The sequence below is a fragment of the Microcaecilia unicolor genome, chromosome 3, assembly GCF_901765095.1.
Source record: "Microcaecilia unicolor chromosome 3, aMicUni1.1, whole genome shotgun sequence".
NCBI classification, from domain to species: Eukaryota; Metazoa; Chordata; class Amphibia; order Gymnophiona; family Siphonopidae; genus Microcaecilia; species Microcaecilia unicolor.
Genome location: NC_044033.1, coordinates 328,459,829 through 328,479,867, shown reverse-complemented (window position 1 = coordinate 328,479,867; position 20,039 = coordinate 328,459,829). Strand labels below are relative to the sequence as shown.

General features: G+C 44.0%; 1 protein-coding gene across 1 annotated transcript in view; it reads right to left on the bottom strand.

The window, feature by feature from the left end:
- The window catches only part of SLC22A2 (solute carrier family 22 member 2), an 85,439-nt gene extending 77,414 nt beyond the window's left edge, over positions 1–8,025 (bottom strand). The window contains exon 1 of the mRNA XM_030198397.1: positions 7,256–8,025. Within this exon, the coding sequence (XP_030054257.1) occupies positions 7,256–7,672 (417 nt within the window). The 5' untranslated portion in view covers positions 7,673–8,025. The remainder of the gene's footprint in view (positions 1–7,255) is intronic.
- Positions 8,026–20,039: the final 12,014 nt, after the last annotated feature.

Sequence of the window (20,039 nt, the reverse complement as noted above, 5' to 3'; positions counted from 1 at the left end):
TTTTTGCGAAGACTGGTTTCTTCTGTTTTTCACTTCACGTTGGTTACACTAACCTTGTCTGAAACTCTAAGCAGCTGTACCACTGACATTGGGATTATAACCATGGCTGCTCCTTCCCAGTTACATCTGTCTTCTTGGAAGCTCAGTGCAGCTGTATCTCAAATATTAAGGATCTATCTGGTGAATTGTATAACCACTCACTGCTCATTGGCTTGTATTTTTAGCTTTTGTTTTCTACGAGTTTCTACGAGTTTTCTACGAGTTTCTCACCTCACCTTTTACCCTTACCACTGTGTCAGCATTGCGGGGGGAATGGCTAAGATGGCATTCAAACGCTGAGCAGCAGCATTCCTCAATTTCTGCTGAGAAGTTCCTTTGGTCTTCTTTGTTGTCTAACAAGCAGATGATCAGAAGCCCCACACTGTTCCAAACAGCACTCTAAAATAGCACTGGAACAGCGCGGGACTTTACCGCACCGATGATCAGAAATAATTGCATGCAGATTTAAGCACGCAATTATCTCTGATCATGGGGTAAAAGTGCGGGAGAATTGTGCCTGAGCGTGCAGTACCCTCCCTCCTCCAACCCACAAGGGAGGGGGGACTGCACCACCAGGAACCCTTCGCTGGGGGACTAGGGGGGGGGGGCTGGAGACCCACCGGATCTCCAGCCCTCCCTGAACCTGGGGGGGGGGGAACGTCAGGGGGGACCCGCAGTCCAGCAGAGTTCCAGCCCCCTGTCTCTGGGGGGGGGGGGGGGTTGGTTGGTCGCCCACTAGGCCACCAGGGACTGTTTGTTGAGGGGAGTTGGCAGTGGCGAACCAAGGGGGGGGGCGGGGGGCAATCCGCCCCGAGTGTTGGCAGGTGGGGGGGTGCTCCATCGTCTCCTGCCACCACCCTGCGTTTTTTTTTTAAATCCATGCAGCGACGCAGGCAGCGCCTTGTGTCTGCCCTGCTGTGTGCTGTGAAAAAAGAAAATCGCTTCGCTGGTGTCGGGCCTTCTCTTGCTATGTCCCACCCACTTTTGAGGTAACTCCCTATTTCCTCGAGGGCGGGACATAGCGAGAGAAGGCCCGACGCCAGCGAAGAGATTTTCTTTTTTCACAGCACACAGCAGGGCAGACAGGAGGCGCTGCCTGCGTCGCTGCATGGATTTAAAAAAAAATGCAGGGTGGTGGCAGGAGAAGAGGGCTCTGTCACTCTCCACGGAGGGGGGGGGAGCTCATAGGGGCTCTCAGAGGGGAGAAGGGAATTGGGGAGGGGTGGGGGGAGCTCAGAGGGGTTCTCAAAGGGGAGAAGGGAATTGGGGAGGGGTGGGGGGAGCTCAGAGGGGAGAAGGGAATTGGGGAGGGGTGGGGGAGCTGAGAGGGGTTCTCAGAGGGGAGAAGGGAATTGGGGAGGGGTGGGGGGAGCTCAGAGGGGAGAAGGGAATTGGGGAGGGGTGGGGGAGCTGAGAGGGGTTCTCAGAGGGGAGAAGGGGATTGGGGAGGGGAGAGGTGGGGATGCTCAGAGGGGAGAAGGGGTCTGAAGCTGGAACTGGGGTCTGACAAGGGGGCAGGAGGGAGAATGGGTCCATGCCTGGGGCAGGTGGGAGAATGGGTCTGGGGCTGAAAAGGGGCGATGCAAAGCATGTGGTGGATGAAGGGGGCTGGAACTGGGGGCTGAAAAGGAGGGTATTTGGGATAAGGGGGCTAGTGCTGGAACTGTGGGCTGAAACGGGGCAGGGGCTGAAACTGGGGGCTTTAAAGGGGACAGGGAATACTGGCTGGGGCTGAAGCTCAGGACTGGTGAGAGAAAAGGGCTGGGGTTGAAACTAGGGGCTGAAAAGGGGACAGGGAGAAGTGGCTGGGGGCTGAAGCTCAGGACTGATGGGAGAAAAGGGCTGGGGACTGGAGGGATAGTGGGGCTGAAAAGGGGGGCAGGTGGGAGATGTGAGCTGGGGCTGGAACTAGGGGCAGGTGGAACTGGGGGCTGAAAAGAGGGGGCAGAGAGAGAGGGGACAGACCCTGGATGGAAGTGGGGAGCGTGAGGGAGGGCAGACCCTGGATGGATGGGAGAGGGAGGGCAGACGGATTGAAGGGGCAGAGAGAAAGGGCAGATGGTGGGTGGAAGGGGGAGAGAGAAAGAGGGCAGACTGGGGCAAATGGTGGATGGAAGGGAGAGAGAGGGCAGACAGTGGATGGAAGGGGCAGAGAGAGAGGGCAGACAGTGGATGGAAGGTACATTAGAGAGGGCAGACACTGGATGGCAGAGAGAGAGCAAAGACAGATCCTGGATGGAAGGAAGACAGTGAAAAGAAGATGAGGAAAGCAGAAACCAGAGACAACAAACTGTAAATATATATTTTTATTATTTTGCTTTAGGATATAGTATTGTAGCTGTGTTGTTTATAAATAGAACATGTAAATAAGGTAATCTTTTTATTGGACTAATTTTAATACATTTTGACTTAACTTTCAGAGAACAAAACCCCCTTCCTCAGGTCAGGATAGGATACTGTAACAGCACTATACTGTACTGACCTGAGGAAGGAGATTTTGGCCTCTGGAAGCCAAATGTATTAGTCCAATAAAATGGTATTATTTTATTTTCTGTATTTGTTTTATTTCTATTTGTTAATTTGTAAAGTGGTGATTGGTATTTGTTAGTTTTTTCAAATTTACATCTGCTGTCTTTATATTTTGCACAGTACTAGGGGACATTTTCTGTTTCTGTGATGTTGCATTGTATGCAGAGTCTGGCATCGGGAGTTCAGTTTAATTTTTGTCTAAATAGAAAGTTTATGATTACTTATTCTATAGTGGATTAGGGTGTATCTGTGTTTGTGAAAAAGACATGGCTTTCGGTTGGCATTGACTGCAGGATCGACGATCTGTACTAATCTGTCTGTTTTCGTTTTACAATAGGTGAATTGATGTTCTAGTGCTCACTGTAGTGTTTGAGATGCTTTCCTTTTCCTTATGTGACTCGTACAAATTACTGCTTATGGTATGGTAGAATTGCTCTATAGGTCCTGAGTGTTTTGTATTCTCGGTATGCCTAGTACTGGATTTGGGGGGGAGGGTGTTAAATGACTGGCCCCGGGTGTCAACTACCCTAGGTACGCCACTGGGAGTTGGGGGGCTGGAGACCCTCTAGATCTCCAGCCTTCCCTGAACCTGGGGGGGGGATAGTCAGGGGGACCAGAGGTCCGCCAGACCTCCAGTCCCCTGTCGCTGGCAGGTTTGCTGTTGGGGGGAATGGGGGCCTGCCAGCATGCAAATGAATGCTGGACAGGGCTCACCATTCCTCCCCAATGATCTGCAAACCCTAACGGCAGCTCGGAGCTGGCGTAGGGTTTGCCGCAGCCAGCGACCCAATTTTTGGCGCGCTGGCCGCTGATCATTGGGATGAATATGTTTAGCCTTGTTTAGCATGCATTTGCATGCTAGTTGCATTCAGAGCCCTCGAGCGTGTTGTTTCACGCGCGCAAGGGCTCTGATCATGGGACGGTAGCCAACACAGGCGCTAATATGGCATTAACAGCCTCTAGCACTTGCTTCTGATCATCCCCCTGTCATTGACTATTCCCCATATGAAATAGAAGGGGATAGTGAAGATCTGTGATTAAATATTTGGGCATAAAGTAGGTATTTTTAGTCCCAGAACATCTTAGATCTTTCCTTGAGGTAAAGAAAGTAACCAGCGTTGTAGTGTCATAAAAAGGAGCCAGTGGTGTTCCTTGTTTGGCTGCTACCCAGGTCAGATCGCTGCTGCGCACTCCCCCCATGTGCGGCATCATCCTCCCGGGTGCTTGGAGCAGCCGCGTGGCTATTGGTTCTGCCGGTTCCCTGCGCCCTCTGCCCCAGAACAGGAAGTAACATCAGAGGGAGCAGGGAACTGGCAGATCCAACAGCCACGCGGCTGCTCCCTGCACCTCCCCCTGCAGCATGCACCTGGGGTGGACCACCCCCACCACCCCACCCTCAGTATGCCGCTAAGTTGAGATATTCAGCCCTTGATCACATAAGCTGAACCACTTAAAGATAGGACTGCTATTTATGCAGGCCAAGTTAAACTTTTACCTTATGTGGTCAAGGGCTGAATATTGACAACAACCACATAAGTATCTACAAAACTAATAGGGAAAAACTGTCACTCCTCAACGTAGCGTCGGCATCTTTTTGCCAGTTGCCGCATAAGTGTTTTGGCTTGAAGCTAGCTCAGCGACCCATTTAAAATTTCCCCAGAAGCAGGTTCTATTGAAATGCCATGCTCTCCTTCTAGCGGGTGTTGGGAACTTCATCTCTTCTTCAGCGTTGGGTTATTGCGGTGTCAGTTAAGTACTGAGTCGCTGGTTTTTTGGGGGCTTTTGAGTTTCTTTATTTTATTGAGAACTTTCAGAAAAATACTTAAAAATTAGATAATAAGAAATTAAATAAAATTACAATCAAAAGGTTTTATCCAGTATAGGAGGCAAGTGATTAATATTATGAAATGCTGCAGATCTGAAATAGTTTCGTGCTAAAGGAGATCACATATCCAATCTGGTTTGTTCTATGATGCCTCCTATCTGTTTTGTCCTTTATTAAGGTTTGATGGGCTTTTCTGTGAATATAGCCTTATGTTTTTTCACCACTTCTGCTCAGTTTTGCTACTCCTTTTGTTTTTTTTTCAACTTAACCACATAAAGTGCCGTGTCAACTCCACCCCTGGAATGCCCACGTTAGCTGGTTTGGGTGCAGGTGCTAACCGCAAATTTTTTTAGTGGTGCTAATCTGTTAAGTGCTGCTGAGTATTGGTGGTTAGCCACAGCCAAGTGATTTAAGTGGGCAGGAGCCCTCTCCTGCCCACTTATGCCTCCCTCCTCTCCACCTGTGTTATGGAAGTAGGACCAAGCATGCCGTAGTCACACCTCTCCTCAAAAAAACATCACTTGACCCTACCTGTCCCTCCAACTACTGCCCCATTTCCCTCCTACCCTTCCTCTCCAAGATACTTGAACAGCTGTTACCTCGATTTTCTCTCCTCTCATGCCATCCTCGATCCGCTTCAATCTGGCTTTCGCACCCTGCACTCTACAGAAACGGCACTATCTAAAGTCTGCAATGACCTGTTTCTCACCAAATCCAAAGGTCACTACTCCATCCTCATCCTCCTCGACCTATCCACCGCTTTTGACACTGTCAGTCATAACTTACTTCTTGACACACTGTCCTCTATTGGATTCCAGGACTCTGTCCTCTCCTGGTTCTTCTCTTATCTCTCCCATCGTACCTTCAGAGTACACTCTCATGGTTCGTCCTCCACCCCTATCCCGCTCTCTGTTGGAGTCCCTCAGGGATCTGTCCTTGGACCCCTTCTTTTTTCAATCTACACCTCTTCCCTGGGATCCCTGATCATCTCATGGCTTCCACTATCATCTTTATGCGGTTGACACCCAGCTTTATCTCTCCACACCAGACATCACTGCGGAAACACAGGCCAAAATATTGGCCTGCTTATCCGACATTGCTGCTTGGATGTCCAACCGCCACCTGAAACTGAACATGGCCAAGACCGAACTTATCTTCCCACCCAAACCCACTTCTCCTCTCCCTCCACTCTCTACCTCAGTTGATAACACCCTCATTGTTCCCGTCTCATCTGCCTGCAACCTTGGTGTCATCTTCGACTCCTCCCTCTCCTTCTCTGCGCATATCCAGCAGATAGCCAAGACCTGTTGCTTCTTCCTCTATAACATTAGCAAAATTCGCCCTTTCCTCTCTGAGCACACCACCCGAACTTTCATCCACTCTCTCATTACCCTTGCCTTGACTACTGCAACCTACTCCTCACTGGCCTCCCACTCAGCCATCTATCCCCCTTCAGTCCATTCAGAACTCTGCTGCACGTCTTATCTTCCGCCTGGACAGATATACTCGCATCACTCCTCTCAAGTCACTTCACTGACTTCCGATCAGGTACCGCATACAGTTCAAGCTTCTCCTACTAACCTACAAATGCACTCGATCCATAGCCCCTCCTTACCTCTCTACCCTCATCTCCCCTTACATTCTTACCCGTAACCTCCGCTCTCAAGACAAATCCCTCCTTTCAGTACCCTTCTCCACCACCGCCAACTCCAGGCTCCGCCCTTTCTGCCTCGCCTCACCCCATGCGTGGAACAAACTCCCTGAGCCCATACGCCAGGCCCCCTCCCTGCCCATCTTCAAATCATTGCTCAAAGCCCCCCTCTTCAATGTCGCCTTCGGCACCTAACCACCACACCTCTACTCAAGAAATCTAGACTGCATCAACTTGACATTTCGTCCTTTAGATTGTAAGCTCCTCTGAGCAGGGACCGTCCTTCTTTGTTGATTTGTACAGCGCTGCGTAACCCTAGTAGCGCTCTAGAAATGTTAAGTAGTAGTAGTATTTTCAGACAGGTTAATTTACCCAGGTCAATAGCTTTAAGAATTGCTCCACCCCCATCTATGAATAGAGCTCAAACTTCTGAAAAATGGAGAGTGGGAAGACTTTTTTTTTTTTTAACCAGGGCATATGGCCATAAAGAAAAAAGCACCAGTTAAAAAATAACAAAACTGGATCTTATTCACTAAACATCAAATAATGGTAAAACAAAATAGTGACTATCACAGATCTTGGAAAAAGGCAACAAGGAGGAAAAGACCTCATAAAACCGTGGCAGCTACTTGGTATTAATCATGAACCGGTTTGACAAATGTCCACTGCAGCTCATAGTTAAAAAAGTAATCGTAGGTCAGAAAAACCTCTTCTAGTAAATTAGTGTTCATAAAAAATTATTATTTAGTTTTTGCTATACATTTTTTCACTGTATAATCCCATATAGCCCAAAACAAATTCAAATATCACAAACTCTACTTATCTTGTGAGCTTGTGGAAGTTACAGTATTTCATGAAGGAGTTTGCTCAGTATTGGGGGTGCTCAAGCACCCACAGAGCTGGCTCCTTAATCAGTCGCAGTACTTATTAGCTTAGCCAAGATTGGGTGGCAAAGCCGGTGGTGGGAGGCGGGGCTAGTGCTGGGCAGACTTCTATGGTCTGTGCTGTAAAAATGGCAGATACAAATCAAGGTAGGGTATACACAAAAAGTAGCACATATGAGTTTATCTTGTTAGGCAGACTGGATGGACCGTGCAGGTCTTTTTCTGCCGTCATCTACTATGTTACTATGTACCTCCCTCTTCCTGAATAATAAATAAATGAATGGGAGGTTTTCTTAGGCATATAATTTTCCTATAAACAGATCTTACTTCAGTCACAAGTGATGATCCAGAGGTATCATAAATCCAACCATCTTGGCAGTCAGTGAGAGGTACACTACTCCTGTTGTCAGTGGTGAATGCAGACAATGGGTTTGTGCAGTTAAGAGAAGTTCTGTTCCAGTCAACATCGTATTGCATACAGTGGCTAGTATATGATGAGTCCTTGGATTGGTCCAGTCCTGGGACTGTGTAATTAAGCTCCTCTTCCAGACTCCATCCACATCTGCTGCTTAACTCTGACACTCCCAAACTCCTACACCTGAATTCAGGAACAAAGCCCAGAAACACAATGCCAACGTAGATGGGGCAGAAGACAGCAGAGAGCAGGCACAAGATAAAGAAAATTTGTTTCTGGAACAAGTCGAATTCCCCAATCTGCTGCAAGGTCTCATCGAATGTTGCCATTGCTGCCTAAATTAAACTTTCGTTCATGGAATTATCTTGTTCTCTTCAGAGCACTGTGGGTACTGGATATTTTCTTGCCAGAAATTATCCTTAAATAATGGAGATGTCTGACCAAAAGTTAACCAGTCGCTTTGTTTTAGCAATCACTAAACCAGGTGTTAATTTCATTGCTCTGACATGTCATTTTGAGATGATGCCAGCACGAAAGACACAGTTCTCTGACAAAAACAATTGAATATCTCTGTCACTAATTTCAGTCACAAGTGAAGGCATTCATTTCTTATCCATATGCTCACAAATCCAGTCGTGAGGACATTTCTGTGGTATAGCTTGGTTCAGTGACTCTAATCAGATTTCTTTTCGTATAGGTTTGCACCAGCAAGAACTTGGCAAATAGACCAAATTCAAGCATAACCTCACTGGGATGAATCTATTAACCTGCCAGTTTCCAAACAGACTCCTCCCAAGCTTCCTGTGCTCTCTGGAATTCAGCTCATGCATAACACTATGGTTAGCATAATAATTTCACAGCAGGTCTGAGGCATGTTTTGAAGAGTTAATGATTCTGCATTAAATGTGATTTTAAAATACGTCATAAGACAGAAAAGAGAGATCAAAGGTGCCTCCAAAATACAGTCAATCAAGCAAGGGATAAGCAAGCAAGTTTTTCTATATGTGGTTGATTTTGAAAGTACAGTGGGAGAGAAAGGAGGCAGTATATTGGATAATCCATACACCCAACTGACTATAAGGAATTGGATAGGGATAGGGGGAAATTATTTGAGGGGAAGCAGGTTTTGAATCCATTCAGCTTAATAGTGGAGCTCAGGAGGTAAGAGTGGAGGAAAGGATTATCGAGTCAGAGAAATTTGTGGTGGATGGGAGGAGCCAGCATTCGTAGTGCACTGGTCCCCCTGACATGCCAGGACATCAACCAAGCACCCTAGGGGGCACTGCAGTGACTTCAGAAAAAGGTCCCAGGTGCATAGCTCCCTTACCTTGGGTGCTGAGCCCCCCAACACCCCCCCAAAACCCACAACTGTACACCACTACCATAGCCCTTAGGGATGAACGGGGGCACCTACATGTGGGTACAGTGGGTTTCTGGTGGGTTTCGGAGGGCTCACATTTACCACCACAAGTGTAACAGGTAGGGGGGATGGGCCTGGGTCCGCCTGCCTGAAGTACACTGCACCCACTGCAACTACTCCAGATACCTGCATACTGCTGCGATGGACCTGAGTATGGCATTTGAGGCTGGCATAGAGGCTGGCAAAAAAAGTATTTTTAAAGATTTCTTTTGAGGGTGGGAGGGGGTTAGTGACCACTGGTAGAGTAAGGGGAGGTCATACCCGATTCCCATCGGTGGTCATCTGGTCAGTTTGGGCACCTTTTTGATGCTTGGTCGTGAAAAAAAAAATGGACCAAGTAAAGTCGCCCAAGTGTTTGTCATGGATGCCCTTCTTTTTTCCATTATTGGCCAAGGATGCCCATCTCCTAAGCACGCCTCAGTCCCGCCTTCGCTACACTGCCGACATGCCCCCGTGAACTTTGGTGGTGCCCGTGATGGAAAGCAGTTGAGGGCACCCAAAATCAGCTTTTGATTATGCCGATTTGGGCGACTTTGTGAGAAGGACGCCCATCTCCCGATTTGTGTCTGAAGATGGGTGCCCTTCTCTTTAGAAAATTCACCTGATGGGCATCTAAAAAATGTTTGTCATCAGTGAAATATCTCTGAGTCTAGCCGGACAAGAGTTCCCATTAAGCACTGGCAGCAGACATCTCCAACAAACTCAAGGTGCCAGTAAGAATTTGAGAATGGCGACATTGGAGGGCTTCCTCCAATGCAGCCTTTATGCTTCCCCATTCAACTTGCACTGTAACAGTCCAAGATAATATTTAATAAGGAAACATAACCACAACCTCCAATTGCTATCTCTCACACAACCACCATCTTGACCCCCCCCCCTCTAATATTAGGTTTTATACATTATGAAGGAAGCTGGAATTCATATTTTTCTTCTATTATTGTGCTATGGAGAGGGGTATTGATTGTGGTGGTGAATCTTGGGAGATTTTTCAACCTCTCCTCTTTCATTGCAGCGCTTGCAGAAGTTGTGTGCGCAGATGAAAAAGAAATTTACTTATTTGGATTCTATTCCTCCTCCCTGGCTTTCTCTGCCAGCCCATGGGTTGTTACCTTTTGTACTATCTGTATTGAATCAGAGTTTGGATACTGGTGAATATCCTCAGGCCTGGAAACATGCTTTGGTTAGACCTGTTATTAAGGGTGTGACATTAGACTCCCCTCCCCCCCACACACAAGCCTGAAAATTATCAGCCTATAACAGTTATTGATTTTCAGGCCAATTTGTTGGAAAGGTGGTAGAACGCCAGTTGGAGTTCATGGAGAAGACTGACATGCTTCATCCTAGGCAGTTGGCTTTTCGGTACGGTTATAGTAGCAAAACCACATTAGTGGAGTTTGTTAGTGAGGTCCGGGGAATTCTTGACAGATGAAGTTTGTTTTTGGTTATTTGCTTAAAACCCACCTCTTCAATGCTGCGTTCGGCACCTAACTCTTTCAGGAAATCCGGACTGCCCCTATCGGACTGACCGTTCACTTGTCTTTTAGATTGTAAGCTCTTTGAGCAGGGACTGTCCCTCTATGTTAAATTGTACAGCGCTGCGTAACCCTAGTAGTGCTTTAGAAATGTTAAGTAGTAGTAGTAGTACTACTTGCTTAGACCTTGCTTCAGCCTTCGACTTGGTGGACCACAGCCTTTTATTGAGCTGTTTGGCATCTATAGGGATTGTAGGGATGGTGTTGAGTGGTTTACTGCTGTTTTGGCTGGACGTACTTTTTCAGTGGTGAAGGGTCAGGAATTTTCTAATTCTAGATCATTGGTTCATAAGGCACCACAGGGTTATGCCCTTTCACCTATGTTGTTTAATTTGTTTCTTAGACTGCTATTGTTTGTGATACAGCAAAATGGAATTAGCCCATTTGCTTATGCAGATAATATATTATTGGTGTCAGAAATCTCAAAGTATTCTTTGGACTTGTCCATTTTGCAGAGTTGTTTGTGTTCTGTATCCTCTTGGCTGGGGAACCATCATTTGATTTTGAACATGGCTAAAACTATGGCATGCTGGGTGACTGGGAAGGATGATAGCCCTTCATTATCAGTCACATTATTGGGCACTTCTATAAAGGTGGTGGAGATCAGGTACTTGGGAGTTGTGATTGATCATTAGCTGAACTCCACTGACCAGGTGAATGTGTTTATAAGAAAGGGTTATACTATCCTTTGCAGGTTATGTATGGTTTGTAACTGTTTTGAGGAGGTGTCATTTCACACTTTGATGCATGCATTTTTTGTCTCTCATTTGGATTATGCTGTTGGCAAGTTTGTCATCTGCCAATTTAAAGAAATTGCAAACTCTGCAAAAAAGTCATCCGTATTTTGCTGACAGCATACAGATTTGATCACATGACCCCCACTTTATTTACAGTTTCATTGGTTGTCTGTTAAATTTATGGTTTTGTTTACGGTTTTGGTTGTAACACGTCAGGCATATTTTGAGAAGACCCCTGCTTCATTGGCAGCTCTGGTCGTGCCTTATGTTCCACCACGTTCTTTGTGGAGTCAGAATACTTTTTATGCTGAACACCTTCTTTGAGGTTGGCACATCTGGTATCTACCAGAAAAGGTGCTTTTTTTTTTTTTTTATACTCCTTGGATAGCTTAGAAGATTGGATCTAATTAGATCTAGTTATACTCTAATTTGATTGCTTATATAACTTCTTATTTAGGATTGTGTATATATCCTCCTAGACATGGACTAAAATTACCTACTTTTCCTTTGTAATTGAGTGTATTACTTTTCTGATCGGTAGAGTTACTTTTGTCATTATGATTTTTTTTTTAATCTTGCCATTTTCAATAAAAAGTTCTTTTAAAAATTTGAACCCTAATTTATGGAATTCATTGCCTATAGCAGTGCATACAAAAGGGTTATTGAAGTGCTTTAAATGCTTGCTTAAGGCTTATTTTTTTCTGGCTGCATTTGTTTTTCTCTCTACTTGATAGTCAAGGATAGGTACCTGAGTATGTTTGTGGTTTTACTTTATGTTTGATTATGTATTCTTTCTTTTTGAGTTGTATGGGTTAACTGGTTTGTTCTTGGATGCTTGTGCTTTCTTATCAATAGTGTAGTTCTTTTCTAGTTTTATGTTTATTTAACATTGTTCACCACTGTGTTCTTGTATAAGCCCAGTGGTATAGTAAATGGAATAAACTATGAACTATAGATGTGCATAAAAATGATAGAGAAGTAATTATGGCTTTGAGGCTGAAAAGGAGAGCATAGCTCCAGAAAGGTTAGGTACTCCTGTATTAATTGATAAAACGTAATCAATTGGTTTGTTTATATATTTAAAAAAGTTTATATACTGCCTATCTACCAGTATAAAAAGCTTATATACTGTCTACTGGTTTACATTTCCTAAGAGTTTGGTCATCCTTAAAGCAAGATCCCCTGCAGCTGCCTAATAAGACACCTCAAGTGTGAAAGAGAAGGAGCAGAAAGTCAGTTCCCAAAGTTAAAGGATTCTATTTTCTCCAGGAGGAGGATTGGGAAATAACTCCTGACAGCAAGAGTTCTTATAATACAGGGAAGGGAAATGGGAGACTGTCCCTACAGGTAGGGAAGCCTTCATGACTCAGCAGTTCTCACAGGAATGGGGGAGGGGGGGAGAGAAGGGTGTGGCTAAAGAAATTTCCTAGGAAGGCCAGCAAGAGAAGTTACAGCCTAGGAGGATGTTGACCCAGCAGCTTTCCTGCCTATCCAGCCTGATGCACTGCTGGAGGCAATGAAGGTAGACCAAGGAGATGAGATGCCCTGGGACTTAAAGGATGGTCTAGGGTGGAATATACTGAAGCTGGTTCCTAAACTATGAGTTATTGGCTTTTGCTTTATGCTTGGCTGAGAGAGGAAAGGGAGCAGGTGCTCAAAGAGAAGTAGGATCAGCAGTGGCCTCCTGGGGTACCTTTCCTATAGGAGAGAATAAACAGAAACTGCTCACGCAGAGTAAAAGCCCAGGAGACAGGGCAGCTCAGAGAAAAGTGCTGTTTTTCTTTTCTGGAAGAGTTGAGGAAAAGGGCTGAGTTTTTAATAGCCTAACTGAACATTGTAAGCTGGAGACTAATTTTTGTTTTCAAAGGAAGCTGTGATCCATACTAGCTGGGAAAATGCACAAGAGTCACGCTTAGAAACTTCCAGACAAGTGGGAACACTGGAACAACCAGGACAGACTTTGAAACGAACATAGTAATTTTACCTGTTGGTTGCACATGTCTGACAAGTGTTGCATAAAGGAAAGGGGATATAATTGAAGTGTAACCAGAACTGCTGGACTTTACTCTGTTACCCTGAGAATAAACTGTTTTTCTGTTGTGACCTTCTGAGCTGTGAGACAACCAAGTAATTTTCTTTCCCAAGTGGGACCTGAGGTTTAGAAGGGCCAAACATCACAGTGCCAGAAGGTAACCGAACAACAAAGTCCCATGGGTCAAGCAATAGTACACAAAGAAGTGGGAATAGGAGGAAGGCTAGTCAAATCTCAGGAACAATGCAGTTAAAGGTTTATTACTTAAAATATGTATAAAAAATGACATAACATCAATATCTCAAAATACAATGTATATAAAACAATACACAAGGAAATAAATATACTAAAAATTCAACAATGTACAATGAGAGTGATGTCAGTACTCAAGACTCAATAAAAATAATGTTAGTGTTCAAAACTCGACATAGCACCGTGTTTTCGGCATGTGATGTGCCTGCTTCAGGAGTCTATAATAAAGGCAAACAAACAGTGATAAAAACATAAATATTCATGAGCATCAAATAAAGAAATGAATAAACTACAATTATACATATATCTAAAAAATATATTAACAAAGGAATCCTAAACTGATCTAAATATGAATTTGAGCATCAAAAAAAGGGAAACACTGACATTATTTTTATTGAATCTTGAGTACTGACATCACTCTCATTGTACATTGTTGAATTTTTAGTATATTTATTTCCTTGTGTATTGTTTTATATACATTGTATTTTGAGATATTGATGTTATGTCATTTTTTAAACACATTTTAAGTAATAAACTTTTAACTGCATTGTTCCTGAGATTTGACTAGGCTTCCTCCTGTTCCCACTTCTTTGTGTACTACAAACATCACAGTGTACCATACAGCTTGTCCATGCCTGCAGCTGGGTGCAAAGAGCCCTATATATAATGATGCACATTAAGCACTAAGGACGGGCAGCAAGAACATTTTCATTTCATGCCCTTCTCTGCACATATTCAACAGACTGCTAAAACCTGTCGTTTCTTTCTCTATAATATCAGCAAAATTCGCCCTTTCCTTTCTGAGCACACTACCAGAACCCTCATCCACACTCTTATCACCTCTCGCTTAGACTATTGCAACTTGCTTCTCACAGGTCTCCCACTTAGCCATCTCTCTCCTCTTCAATCTGTTCAAAATTCTGCTGCAGAACTAATATTCCGCCAGGGTCGTTATGCTCATATTAGCCCTCTCAAGTCACTTCACTGGCTTCCTATCCGTTTCCGCATACAGTTCAAATTCCTCTTATTGACCTATAAGTGCATTCACTCTGCAGCTCCTGAGTACCTCTCCACTCTCATCTCTCCCTACATTCCTCCCCAGGAACTCCGTTCACTGGGTAAATCTCTCTTATCTGCACCCTTCTCCTCCACCGCTAACTCCAGACTCTGTTCCTTTTATCTTGCTGCACCATATGCCTGGAATAGACTTCCTGAGCTGGTACGTCAAGCTCCATCTCTGGCCGTCTTCAAATCTAAACTAAAAGCCCACCTTTTGATGCTGCTTTTAACTCCTAACCCTTATTCACTTGTTCAGAACCCTTATTTTATCAACCTCACCTTAATATTCCCTTATCTCTTGTCCTGTTCGTCTGTCCTAATTAGATTGTAAGCTCTGTCGAGCAGGGACTGTCTTTTCATGTTCAAGTGTACAGCGCTGCGTACGTCTAGTAGCGCTTTAGAAATGATAAATAGTAGTAGTAGTAGTAGTAGGATTTTCATTTCACTCATTTTCGTACAGCCATTTTGTCAGTTTCTGATAATAGTGCACACTATGTGAAAAGAGGGCACACTATTCCATAAAGAGTGAACACTATTTTCCAGAGTTTGCACATATTCACTAGTTTGCACATGCATAATGTTTCACACATGTGAACCACATAGTACATAGTGCACATTATTTTCAAATAGTGCGCACTATCAGTGAACGAACAAACACAAAAGGTATTTTTTTCTGCTCATTTTCAGTTGGTAGTTAACATACAATAACATAGGATATGTAGTTGACATATCCTGCATCATTGCAAATGACAGCCCACCCCTATTAAGCACGACACAAAATATATATGATAAAAACAAAATTCTAGAATAACCAATAATATAAACAATAATAAGTAGTAGCAAAAATGTAAATTAGATGAAAAATGTTAAAGATAAGGAGGGGCATTTTCAAAAAGACATCCATGTTCAAACGCCCCTCAAATTGGCTGATTATGGAAACAGAGCAATGGACGTTGTCATGTGATACACAATTGCCACAGAGGCATCCAAAATTTGAACATTCACTAGACTGACATGAATGGCTCAAGATAGTCATTCTCACTGTCTAAAATAACCTAGCATTGTCATACATTGTGTGGACAGTGAAGTGCGGGAGTGAATGTCCGCCGGATGGATGGCATGGGGTGTGATGAGCCAGGACATCCAGTTTCATGTGCACCTAGATTCTGTTTTGTACTACGGTAACTTAGGTGCACCCAGATTCTGGTTTGTACCATGCTCTCACTGGCATTACATGGAAACTCACTGCTACCCATACCTCACTTTTATGGGCTTTAAACTAAGACTCACTGTTGCTGTTGCCTGGACTCCTGACAAAGGCACTGGCCGAAACACGGACCATACAGAGTCTTATGCTCCAGTGATTGTCTGTAACCTGACTTGATTATTTTACACAATAAAGATTCTTCAGTCTTCCTTGTTTCATCGCCTTGGTCTTTCCCACCTTGTGACCTGCTTTTGAGGAGCAAAGGGCCACTACGTGAACCCTGTCCTCTCAAACTTGTGTTTTGCAGACACTATGAGGTGTGTCAGGATCTGGAGGCACTAAGGCAGCACTTCTGCCAAATACAAGGAGAACTGGCTTCTCATCTGATGGATCATGCATTCCCTGCCAGAAGAAGATGAGTAACAACATAGCAACACAATAACTGCCATCTCCTGGAGCAATAAATGTGTGAGCTTCAACACAGTGCCGCCATAACCCCCACATATACTACAAATCCATTGGTATAACACAGAAAGGGTGAGGGCAACTATTTCAGAACCCTCACTAATACCAGTACCTGGACACCACCCTTTGATTAACATACATAACATTGGGCCTGGCAATGGAACTTTTTCTGGGGAGGAAGTATTCCTCCAAACCTGGCCTTTGGCTATATAGGGGACAACCTATCTATTTGGACCTGGCCCCTGCAGTGGACAGTGCAAAGTGTGCTGGCTATATGTTGCACAGGATGCCATAAACAGGAAGAAACCTCTACGCTGGTCCAGGAATAAACAAGAGAGTAGAGGATAACATACTGACTTCCACACAGGGAGTGTCATGCAAGTAGTTCTTTATTAAGGCACGAACAGAGTACCCGACATGGGGCCGTTTTCAGCAGGTGGGCCCTGCCTGCTTCAGGGGATGTATAAAGTAATCTATAAAAATAATACATATTGAATTACTCCAAAACATCAAAACCTAAAACTAAAAGTGTCAGAACAGTGTGACATAAAACTCATACCTCTTCTGTGGTCAAAAGCTAAAGTGCTCAGCATGTCACATACAACTACACAGCTTATAAGCAACAGCTATGGCGGGCAAATGAACCTGGAAGCATAAGATGCTACAGTGGGAATTGAACCCATTTCCCCTGTATTATGAGCCCACAGCCTTAACCACTAGGCCATACCTCACACATACCTGGTAAGGTCCTGTTCAAGGGGGATACAACAGGGACCACATAAGGCCTTCAGAGAACTAGGTGCCATCCAAAGGCCAGGCCCCTCAAGCCCCTGCGTCCACACAGAATGCACATGCCATTGTGGGGCCTAGTCATCTCAACAATGAGTTATGATACAGTGCAATATGAAAACATGATTTTATGTTAGCAGTCCATTACTTATTCATCTATTTACGTCTTTTAAAGCTTTTTGATATATATTACTTATGAGTTTTATGTCACACTGTTGTGCCACTTTTAGTTTTAGGTTTTGATGTTTTGGAGTAATTTAATATCCATCCAGCTAAGATTGTTCCACTTTGGTTAAATATTCCTCACACACCCGTGTGCAACCCCACATGTGCCCCCCCCCCAATGCCTTTTTCCTAATCTGAGCATGCCCAGACTGTTCATAGACTGGTCCCCACCATCTCAACTGGTGACTCATTTCAGGCCTTCCTATCTTCTGCTTTGATTCTTACAATTCATATAGGTCACACCAGTCCTCTTAGAAACCTAACGCAGACATATCACTGCTGTTAAGATCAGAGCTGTTGCACCATGCAGGTTGCCCACATTTTTTTCTTGGAAGCCAGACAGAATCTTATTATGGCTGTTAGGATCATACGTACTGCTTCATGTCAGTTAAATGTCCAATGCAGTCATATCATTGTGGTCAGGGTCATAACAAGCTACTCCCATGATCAGGAGTGCCATGAATTCATGTTTTTGCTATAATACCAACACTTTTTATTAAAGTAAAGATCTTCTGCATTTCTCCTGTGCACTTATGAATTTCATTACCATTTTAGCATTTGCCACCCATTCTGGGAAGTTGTCTAGGCATCTGCCACCCTTTATTGTTCCTGTCTACCTCCTTAGAGCTTAACATCACGACCCCTAGTTTGATAACATTTTTTCCATCAATAAAGGTTTATTTGTGCATTATTAATACTTTTTAAGATATTTAAATACCTATATCAACTTCTCCCTGTCCTTCTGGGATACATATTTAAGCCTTTAGGTCTCATTCATATGACTTTCAGTGTAGACCCCATCATAGGAGCCAACTTTTCAAAACGATTGGAGTGCTAAACCCAATTGCAATTACCCTTCCCTAGACAAAGTCAAAGAGTTTGCTCAATATTAGGGATGCTCAAGAGTCCACAGAGGTGGCTGCTATGGACCTCACACCGTTTTGAATGCCTTTCCCTGGACTGACTTCAGCCTGTCTATATATGCTTAAAGGTATAGCTTCTAAAAGAGTACAATACTGTTAGAGAGGTCTCAGCAACAGTGGCGTAGCCACAGGTGGGCCTGGGTGGGCCGGTGCTCAGGCTCACCCATCAGTAGCACATGTTTAGCAGTAGCTGGTGGGGATCCCAAGCTCCGCCAGCTGAAGACTTCCCTCTGAGGTAACGAAAACGCTACTCTCCATGATACTGGCATCGGCACATGCTCAGTTTTCAGCGTAAGCCTGCTGCAGACTGCCAAGGTGGAAAGAAGTGTTTTCCCGCCAGCTGAGATTTTTTTTTCGTGGTGGTGGTAGGGGGGTGGGGAGGGAGAACACTTGGTGCCCACCCACTTCTTGCACAGGCCTACCCAAAATCTGTTGTCTGGCTAAGCCCCTGCTCGGCAACATTATCTACAAAGATATTGAGGCGCATTTTCAAAGCAGTTAGACTTACAAAGTTACAGGATAACCTATGGAACTTTGTAAGTCTAAGTATTTGGAAAACGAGCCCCATTGTCACTTTTGTTTTAATTCTAGTTGTGCCTCTCTTTATGCACCTAGGCTTCCTCTGGTTTTAACAACCATCTTATCAAACAGTTTCACACCATCTTGAGATCATCAGATATTACAACTCAAAATCTCTCTTCTGGTTGATGCACATTATTCTCACACCCCCATGTTGTGCTGCCTCAGATTTCTACTCCCCCCAAGTACATGACTGCTCTTTCTCATATCGAACCTTAACTGTCAAGTATTGGGTTTAGGTTTACTACCTTTTGATATATTTTCTTTCAAACAAATAACAGCAAGCTGGGGGGGGGGGGTTGTTACAAAACAAACCATAACAAAACAAAACAAAACAAAAAAAAGACATCCTAACAATTGATCCATACAACACAAAAAAATTGTCTACTTTACTCCCTCAGGATTGCACATCGTAGCATCATTCACAAAAAGGCAAAATTGTGCTTCTATTCCCTCCACGATATCACAAGGATGTTGAACAAAATGGTTCTGAGACAGATCCCTCAAGAATTCTATTAATCTCCTTTCTCTCTGTAGAATGGGCACTATTTACCACCATCCTTTGAGGTCTGTTACTGAACCAGTTTCTAATCCAGTACACCATCTTATCTCTAGACTGCACAATTTAAAGTCTTTTATGCAGGCAGCATCATAACTGAAAGCTAAATAAACCACATCCAATGTGCTGGCTAATGCCTGAATTCCCCCTCTTGTCTCACAGGTGAGTGCTAATGACTGCCCAAGTAGCCTTTGAATGAAGAGAAGTCCAGGATATGGACTCCCAACAGGATCTCGACTCACTAGCATTTGGGCTCAATTCTGGGACTCATTAACCCTGGTGGCATGTAGTTGACTTTTGAACTAAGCTACAGATATTGAAAAGAGGACTCTGATGAAACTTTAAATACGATGCTCTCACCCACACACTCTGTTTCAGAATACATTGGGAGTTCAGGGGGCGGAGAGAACGGGGCCAATAATGTAGCTTGATATATACCCTTGCAAGTTTGTGCTCGTTTTTCAGTTGTGTCTTTTACCTGCAGAAATTACTAGAATTCTGTTAGTGTGTGTTATGGAGGTGCTGTTTGTATGTTGTATATTATGAGTGAACTTTCATAAAAAATATTCACAACCCCCCCCCCCCCCCCCAAACACATCTAATGCATGGTCTTTACCTAATTCTCTAATCAATCAGATTTGCTTCACACAATTTTTCTTTTTGTATAAATAATGGTTCCTTGGATCCTGAAACCCACTGGATTGTAGATATTTCACTATCATGTCCATCAATTGACTTTCTCTTCATTTCCCCCACCATCAAAGTCAGATTAAACAGCCTATAGTTTTTGATCTCTTCTCTGTTAAAATCTTCAATATTAAATCTCATTTTTATTGCAATAGCGTAACAGGGGGTTTATATATTTGGTAGATGATTGCCTAGTTTGTACCTGGAACTTGAGAAACCCCTATATTAAA